This window comes from Lolium perenne, chromosome 5 (genome assembly GCF_019359855.2).
Source record: "Lolium perenne isolate Kyuss_39 chromosome 5, Kyuss_2.0, whole genome shotgun sequence".
In the NCBI taxonomy this organism is placed as follows: Eukaryota; Viridiplantae; Streptophyta; class Magnoliopsida; order Poales; family Poaceae; genus Lolium; species Lolium perenne.
Window position 1 is genome coordinate 82,031,382 of NC_067248.2, and position 8,772 is coordinate 82,040,153.

Genomic DNA, 8,772 nt, shown 5'->3' on the forward strand with positions numbered 1-8,772 from the left:
AATTCCTGCCAAATTTGTAGGAAGTCAGTTAGATTTGAACTACATGTACACGATCTAATGCTCATGATTTTTTGGAAAAATCAGTTTTTAGGTTAAAAATATTATATAGATGTCATATTTGGATTCCTCTCATTTTTTTGATTGATTTAGACATATTATTTGTGTAATTCTGATTTTCAGATTTAAAGATATTAATTATTCCATATTAAATAGAAAAGGACAAAAACAAAAAATTATTTTATTGTCATTTGAATTCAAGATTAGTATTACTTATTCATTGTAGTTTACATAAGTAATTGTTTGGAATTCAAAAAAAATAAAGAGGTGCGACATCAAGGAATAGGGGTTAATAGGATTGATATGGTAGTATTATCAACAAGGCGTCATTTCTTTCATGGAAGCTCATCCGAAAGGGACAAAGAAGTTAAGCCTGCTAGGGCTGGAGCAGTGTGAGGATGTGTGACTGACCGGGAAATTTGACCACGAGTACAATGTGACATAATATTAAATATAGTTAGAGTTAAAATGGTCCATGTGAAAGATTTAAAATATTGAAAAATTTGTTTTTTTTTTAATCAAGCTAGAATTGCCAAACGGCCGTTAATTCTATCCCGACGGCCGTTAAATGCAGTCGGCACATGATGTTGTGCTGACGGCCAACCTGTGTTGATACCAACGGCGAGGTGCCAACGGTGGTCGTCGACACAGGGTTGTGCCGACAGCAATTCTAGTTGTGCCGACGGAGCGTCGGCACCTTGACTGGTTGGGTAGTGAGAGGATGGAGTGAATGCGGATATGAAGAAAATCTGAAAAGGTCGGATAGGATACAAAGAAATTTTGAGGGTTGTATTCTCGACATGAGATATAGTTTTTTTTTCTTCCAGATCGGCCTCTAGGTTTTTTTTTTTACGAGAAAATGGGGATTCCATTGAACAACGAGCTCAGCTAATCGCTAGCTACCAAGTCAGGTCAGCCTCTAGGTTTATCATACGTGTTCTGTCTTAGTGCCTTAGTGAGAGAAGGACATTTTGGTTGAGACATCCGTATGAGAAACAACAATTAATCTATGGCAGTTGAGACTCTCTTCGTTCTTATCGTCTCTTGGAAACTTAAATAAACAGTCAAAACCTTGCCATTTCCTTAACAATGTGATGCTTTAAACTTGATTTGTCGCATTTATCGTACCACATGCTAAATTTGAAGCTATCCCTGTTTTGCTGTTTCCAACTGGTGATTTTGCGGTACCTTCCATTCTTGAGGAGCATGTACACTGCTCCACCGGTTATCGTACCCTGTACACAACGCACTCATTCTTACTGAAGAAGCAAAGCCAAAAGAACATCATCTGAAGAACCGTAAGCACAACAAAAACAACAGACGGCTTCCATTTGTAAGCTACACTTTACCGGACATGCATGATGAGCGAGAGCGCGCGCCAAGAGTAAGGGCTGGAAGAGACAACAATGCGAAAGCCACCTTGTTTTTCACAAACAAATCAGCCGTATATATGCTCAAGACTGATGACATCTAAATCCTTTTGGGAGGTCTCTGATGCCCGTGCCCTGGAGCCTTCGAGGACTTGTCAAGCAGCAGCATCAGCCCGACATTGTTACCGCACTGGCCAATAGGATACCTGCAATGGCATTGATGAAGAACACCAAGATAAATCATGACAGCAATATGCGACGAAAGTAACGAGGTAATGTGGATTTCACACACTTGATACGAGATGATTTCCTTCGCCACCAGACGATCGATGCGACCCACTGCAAGTAGAACAGAAGTAGTATAATTAGGTTCGATTTGCAAGAAACTTTGAGAAAAGGGTTGCTACACTTCTAAAAAGCGATGTTTAATCATAGAGCATGGTACAATGGAAAGCTATTCTAGTACAAATACCCTTCAAATAGGATTATGGCAATTCTAATTTCAGCCACTAGGATTCTTGTATTATTAACTTCAAAGAAGTTTTGGTAGCCACAAAGGAACAAAAGTTGTGAAGTAAAAGAAATATAATGCTACAAATCAATGATATCCAAAGATGAAACAAAAACATGTGCACCAGTTTATGTGTAAGTATTTTAACAGGGAAGCAACTGAATCACAGAGGAAGCGCACCAGCATTTCATAATTTCAGTAATATGGAAGCACAGAGAAGATTTGTGTTCTGTTCACAGTCAAAAAAAATTGTGTTCTGTTATTTCTTACCCTAAGAAAGAGATGAAAAAGAATTTATGGAAGAAAAAAAAGAGATGAAAAAGGAACATGCAAGGTGGATGATATAGTATTAAATAAGCAATTTCCTCACCCTAATAATTAAAACAGGGACATATTAGTGCAGATCAAACTCAATTGTACGAATTAGGATGTAAATTTGATATTGCAGAAGTCTATTGAGAACGAGAGTTTCGTTTTCTGAGAACTAGCAATTCTGTAATTAAAACACAGAGACACATGTAAAACGTGGTTCATATAACCTGAAGCTGTCAATCTAATCTTAGCAATGGTCTATCGGAAACGAAGCCTGAACTTATGTTAACCAAAGGTCTGAACCTCACAATTCGTTGGGGAATGCCAGCTTGCAATCCTGGGTGCCAACGTGCAGGTAGTGCATCGAATCAGAGGATTTCCCATCGTCCAGCTAGCTAGTGCCAACGTGTAGGGAGTAGGAGAATAGGACGATTTCTCAACCAGTAAGCAGGGTTTGACAACCATAATCTTATAAACGTGTATAAACAGCTTCCATGGAAGTTTGAAGCATTTTTTAACAAATTTCTGGATTCGCAATTATCTAATCTGAAAGATACAACAGATGTATTCGGACCAAATCCCCAAGTGCAATTAACATAAGAGATTACCTTGGCCACTGTGGCGAAGAATGAGGTCCTCGTGAGCGGCTGGCTCTTGACAACCATCCTGTGCATAACCATGGGTCGCTGCGGCCGTGGCACGGTGACGGTCATGGGCGGTGGCGCTGCCCCCTTGTAGTAATGATGCCCCACGGTGACGGCCGGCAGAGGTGGCGGGGCGTCCTTGCAGAGCTGCTGCGCGATCTCCTTGAGCAGCACCACCTGCGCCTTCTCGGCACCCATGGAAATGAGTGCCTGGCGCATGGTCTCCCGGTCAGCTTCTAACGCCTGGAGGCGCGCTGTGAGCCGACGCATCTCCTCGTCCTCCGCCCACGACCCGCCGCCGCAGCAGTCGCTCCCGACCGGCGTGCCGCCGCAGTAGGAGCCCTCGGGCACGGCCAAGGGAACGCCTCGGCCGTGGATAGCGTCCACGGTGTACACCCGGTCGCTGGCGCCGCAGTCGTCGTCCGGGAAAAACTCGCCGTCGCAGAAGTCTATGCTGTCGGTGTCGGAGAATACGCGCGAATTGCGGGGGAACGCGGAGCCCGGCGCAACGCGGATGATGGGCGTGGTGGTGGCCGTGGGCGGCGCGCGGCGCTCGAGCATCTGGACGCGGTGGGAGAGGCGGGCGAGGTGGTCGCGCGGGGTCTGCACGTCGAGCACGTCCGCCTCCGACGCGGTCGGCGGGTGATCGTTGAAGCGGTCGCTGAAGCACCGCAGCGGCGGGTAGTAGCCGCCGGCGCCGGTTACCGTCGACGGCGTGGACGGGTGGCGCGGCGTGGAGGAGACGCGCGGTGATGAGGAAGGTATCGACGACGTGGCGAGGCGCGACTGGGACTGGACGGCGCGCATCGGGATCGAGGCGTCGCGCTTGGCCATGGCCTCCTCGAGCGCGGCGAGCTCCGCGGCGTCGTGCGACATCTTCTCCTCTGCGTAGCGCCGGAACTGGCGCGCCTCCATCATGGCCTCGGCCTTCTCCCGCTGCAGGCGAAGGATCATGGTCATGGCCTCGCTGGCGGCGCCGGCCGCCGCGCCGCGCTCCGCGTCCAGCTCGGCCTGCAGTTCCCCCAGAGCCACCTGCTGCCGCGCCAGCGCCTCGCGAAGCGCCACCGCCTCGTCCCCTATCTCCACCCGCACCACGGCGGCCGGCGCCTCAGGCGGCGAATTCCTCTTCATCGGCGGCCTCGTGGCCGCCACTGGCGGCGACAAAGAGGCCGAGGAAGAGGGGGTGGTGGCGGGGTGGCCGCACAGGGGGCACAAACTGGGAGGGGGTTCGCCGGCGTCGGCCATGGCGTGCATCCGCAGCGCGGAGAGGGCGCGCGCGCGGGAGAGGTGGAAATGGGGCGCGGAAGCGGGATGGGTTTCTTTATGTCGGTTATTTGTGGTGGCTCCATTTTTAGGGCGATGGATTTTGGGTTTTCTTTGGGCCGAAGTCGTTCAACTGGATGGACCAAATCTACCTAAGATCTTAGGGCCGCGTGCTAAGACTGCTTAGACTAGTCACAATGGAAAGTATCATACACTAGTATCATGTACATGATACTAGTTTATGATACTACCCCATAATGCATAGTATCATAAGATAGTATCACAGTATCATCATATTAAATGTTTTGTAGAATCTCAATGCAAATTTGTGTACATGGTTGATTTTTCATTAAGTTTTCTAGTTTTACGTGCTATGATACGGTATCATATTATGATTCCACACCCATCTCTCACCTCATTAATTGGTGCGTCATATCAGATTTTTGTCAACATGACATGCATGATACTACTTATAATACTTCCATTGTGGCTAGTCTCATAGTGGGAGTAACATAGCTAGTAACATCACACATCTTAAGGCATATTGGTGACATGACATGCTAATAAATGAAGAAATAGAGTGAGGTGGTAGCTAGCTATGCTACCATAACATCACACACCTCAAAGCAAGATAAGTTTACAACATAATAAATGATACAATGCATGACAACACATATAAGTTACTACCCACTAAGAAGGTAGTAATATAGACTAGTAACATGGCATATGTTACTAGTCTAAGTTACTCCAAACTATGACCAGCCTAAGAGCAACTCTAGTAGATCTGAAGATAAAACTATAATAACTGTTGATTTTCAATTTTTCTAGAAAAATGAGCGCAGATCAGATCCTGTAAACACGCCTGGTCCGTAAAAAAAATTACAAGGCACAAAGAGAATCCCTACCCAATCTGTATATATACAGGTTGCAAGGCCAAACCGAGTGTGGCCTGTACAGCCTGTCGGAGTCCGACCAAATCTAACCTTTTTTAGTAGCGTCTTTCCCTGGGGCGCTACCCTCTTCACCGTAGCGCCGGCAGCAGTGGCGCTGAACATGTGCCAGCATGGTGAAACGGGGTCCACAATTCGCGACATCAACTCCCTTGTCACGGGCGCTACCCTTTTGAAGTTCAACTCCCTAGCGCTTTTGAAGTTCAACTCCCCAGGCAATGCGCTACCCTTTTGAAACATGTTAAGTCGTGTGGGCCGCCACTTTTCCCTCCACCTACCACTTACCCCTCACACCCCGACCAAGAAGGAACCAGGGCGCGTCCCCCTCTCTCTTCCCTCTCAAATCTCTCCCCCAAATCCCTCAGATCTGAAGATTTCTTCATGGATTTTAGCCTCTCCTTGATGCAAAGATGATGAGGACATCCCTACTACACTACTACCTCCGTCATTGCAAGATGAAGACGATGCTGATGTGAAGCTCAAGTCCAATGAAGTTAGGATTGGACCTATGACAAGAGCTCGTGCGAAGCTACTCAAACAACAGGTGAACTTGTTCCTAAGTGATACTTTGATCGATGAGAACTTTATACTGCCTAAATCTTTTTACTTATGTATGATCAGGTACGAAGAGGGAGCAAGAATCGCACGAGGAGGAGAGGAGCAGCTGGACAAGAAGCTGAACATGGAGCTGGACATGAAGATATCCCATGGACGCGCGAGGGAGGAGAGGGAGGCATGCGCGAAGGAGGAGGAAGTCCAGGCCGGTGCACAGCCCGGTCAGACCGGCCGGCGCGCCCGGTCCCAGTCCCGGTCCAACCGGACCCCAGACCGGACAAGCCCGGCGCCGACCGAAACCTCAGCCAGTGCACACCGGGCAACATCCAGGGGCTCTGGACCCTTGATTTCTACGTGTGCTTCTATTCTTGTAGACAGTGTTGGGCCTCCAAGAGCAGAGGTTTGTAGAACAGCAGCAAGTTTCCCTTAAGTGAATCACCCAAGGTTTATCGAACTCAGGGAGGTAGAGGTCAAAGATAGTCCTCTCAAGCAACCCTGCAATTAAGATACAAGAAGTCTCTTGTGTCCCCAACACACCTAATACACTTGTCAGATGTATAGGTGCACTAGTTCGGCGAAGAGATAGTAAAACACAGGTGGTATAGATGGTAGTAATATTGCAGGAAGTAAAGATGCAGTAAAACAGTAAACAAGCGATGTTTGCAGTATTTGGAAACAAGGCCTAGGGATCATACTTTCACTAGTGGACACTCTCAACATTGATCACATAATAAATAAATAACCTCTCCTCACTTGTGCTACATATACTCTTGTTTTATAACAAACACCATTCATTGTGTAGGGCTACAAGAGCTCCCTCAAGGCGGAGTAAACAAGCTCCACAACATTCGGCATTCATATTTAAGTAACCTTTAGAGCATAATAGATCTTTGCAATTTAGACCGAGTACTAACATAGCATACACACTGTCACCATTACACTATGAAAGGGGGAATAGATCACATCAATACTATCATAGTAATAGTTAACTCCATTATCTACAAGAGATTACAATCATAACCTATGCCAAGTACTACATGATGCACACACTGTCACCATTACATCATGAAGGAGGAATAGACTACTTTAATAACATCACTAGAGTAGCACATAGATTAATAGTGATACAAAGCTCATCATATGGATCTCAATCATGCAAGGCAATTCATGAGATCATTGTATTGAGGTACATGAGAGAGAGATTAACCACATAGCTACCGGTAGAGCCCTTGGCCTCGAGGGAGAACTACTCCCTCCTCATCATGGGAGACAGCAACGGCGATGAAGATGGCGGTGGTGTCGATGGAGATGGATTCTGGGGGCAATTCCCCGTCCCGGCGGCGTGCCGGAAAAGAGACTTCTGTCCCCCGAACTTGACTTCGCGATGGCGGCGGCTGCGTAACTTTTCTCGTCCCGTGGCTTATGTTTCTAGGGTTTTCGAGGCGGAGAGAATATATAGGCGGAAGGGCAGCCTCGGAGGAGTCCTGGTGGTCCCACACCATAGGGGGCGTCCCCCCTTGGCCGCGCCGCCCTGTGGGGTGGGGCCCCCAGAGCTCCCCTCTGGTGCCTCTCTGGCTCTCTGGAAGCTTCCGGGGAAAATAAGGTCCTGGGCGTTGATTTCGTCCAATTCCGAGAATATTTCCTTTGTAGGATTTCTGGAACCAAAAACAGCAGAAAACAGGAACTGGCACTTCGGCATCTTGTTAATAGGTTAGTTCCGGAAAATGCATAAAACGATATAAAGTGTGAACAAAACATGTAGGTATTGTCATAAAACTAGCATGGAACATCAGAAATTATAGATACGTTGGAGACGTATCAAGCATCCCCAAGCTTAGTTCCTACTCGGCCTCGAGTAGGTAAACGATAACAACAATAATTTATGAAGTGACATGCTACCAACATAATCTTGATCAACATTATTGTAAAGCCTATGAGATGAATGGAGTGATTCAAAGCAATAGATTGCTAACAAAGAGATAATGACTAAACAACTGAATCATATAGCAAAACTTTTCATGTATAGTACTTTCAAGACAAGTATCAAAAAGACTTGCATAAGAGCTAACTCATAAAGCAATAGATTCAAAGTAGAAGGCATTGAAGCAACACAAAGGATGATTAAGTTACAGCAATTGCTTTCAACTTGTAACATGTATATCTCATGGATAATTGTCAACATAGAGTAATATAACAAGTGCAATAAGTAAACATGTAAGAATCAATGCACACAGTTGACACAAGTGTTTGCTTCTAAGATAGAAAGAAGTAGGTAAACTGACTCAACATAAAGTAAAAGAATGGCCCTTCGCAGAGGGAAGCATGGATTACTATTTTTGTGCTAGAGCTTTTATTTTGAAAACATAGAAACAATTTTGTCAACGGTAGTAATAATTCATATGTGTTATGCTTAATACTTCCTACAAGTTGCAAGCCTCATGCATAGAATACCAATAGTGCCCGCACCTTGTCCTAATTAGCTTGGATTTACATGGATTATCATTGCATAACATATGTTTCAACCAAGTGTCACAAAGGGGTACCTCTATGCCGCCTGTACAAAGGTCCAAGGAGATCAATCGTATTTGATTTCTCGTTTTTAATAGATCTCAACTTAGGACATCCATACCGGGACAACATAGAAAACAGATAATGGACTCCTCTTTAATGCATAAGCATTCAACAACAGATAATATTCTCATAAGAGATTGAGGATGAATGTCCAAACTAAAAACTTCCACCATGATACATGGCTTTAGTTAGCGGCCCAATGTTCTTCTCTAACATATGCATACTCAAACCATTTGATCATGATAAATCACCCTTACTTCAGACAAGACGAACATGCATAGTAACTCACATGATATTCAACAAAGGTGTAACAAGTTGATGGCGTCCCCAGAAACATGGTTACCGCTCAACAAGCAACTTATAAGAACTAAAACACATAGCTACATATTCATCACCACAATAGTTTTTAAAGATATTTTCCCATGAGCTATATATTGCAAAGACAAAGGAATGAAATTTTAAAGGTAGCACTCAAGTAATTTACTTTGGAATGGCAGAAAAATACCACATAGTAGGTAGATATGGTGGACACAAATGGC

General features: G+C 45.5%; 1 protein-coding gene across 2 annotated transcripts; it reads right to left on the minus strand.

Annotated features, from left to right (window-relative positions):
* Positions 1–1,251: 1,251 nt before the first annotated feature.
* On the minus strand, positions 1,252–4,213 carry LOC127300684 (myosin-binding protein 7). 2 transcript variants are annotated; one of them, XR_007851519.2, is made up of 4 exons: positions 2,859–4,213; positions 1,720–1,766; positions 1,407–1,633; positions 1,252–1,292 (listed from the first exon to the last, which is right to left on the minus strand). XR_007851519.2 is itself a non-coding variant. In XM_051330834.2 (3 exons), the coding sequence occupies exons 1-3, from the start codon at positions 4,146–4,148 to the stop codon at positions 1,528–1,530; spliced, it is 1,443 nt and encodes a 480-aa protein (XP_051186794.1). In that variant the 5' UTR covers positions 4,149–4,213; the 3' UTR covers positions 1,296–1,527. The 2 variants fall into 2 exon arrangements, 1 of the variants encoding a protein (XP_051186794.1); XM_051330834.2 differs by lacking the exon at positions 1,252–1,292 and having other exon boundaries at positions 1,296–1,633.
* Positions 4,214–8,772: the final 4,559 nt, after the last annotated feature.

What these genes read in the sequence shown, in the direction of transcription:
- LOC127300684 (XM_051330834.2), bottom strand. Translation starts at nt 4,148, where the DNA reads ATGCACGCCATGGCCGACGCCGGCGAACCCCCTCCCAGTTTGTGCCCC. An exon ending in TCTTCGCCACAGTGGCCAAG is followed by an intron (nt 1,767 to 2,858) that starts GTAATCTCTTAT and finishes TTCTACTTGCAG; the next exon opens with TGGGTCGCATCGATCGTCTG. An exon ending in AGGAAATCATCTCGTATCAA is followed by an intron (nt 1,634 to 1,719) that starts GTGTGTGAAATC and finishes ATGCCATTGCAG; the next exon opens with GTATCCTATTGGCCAGTGCG.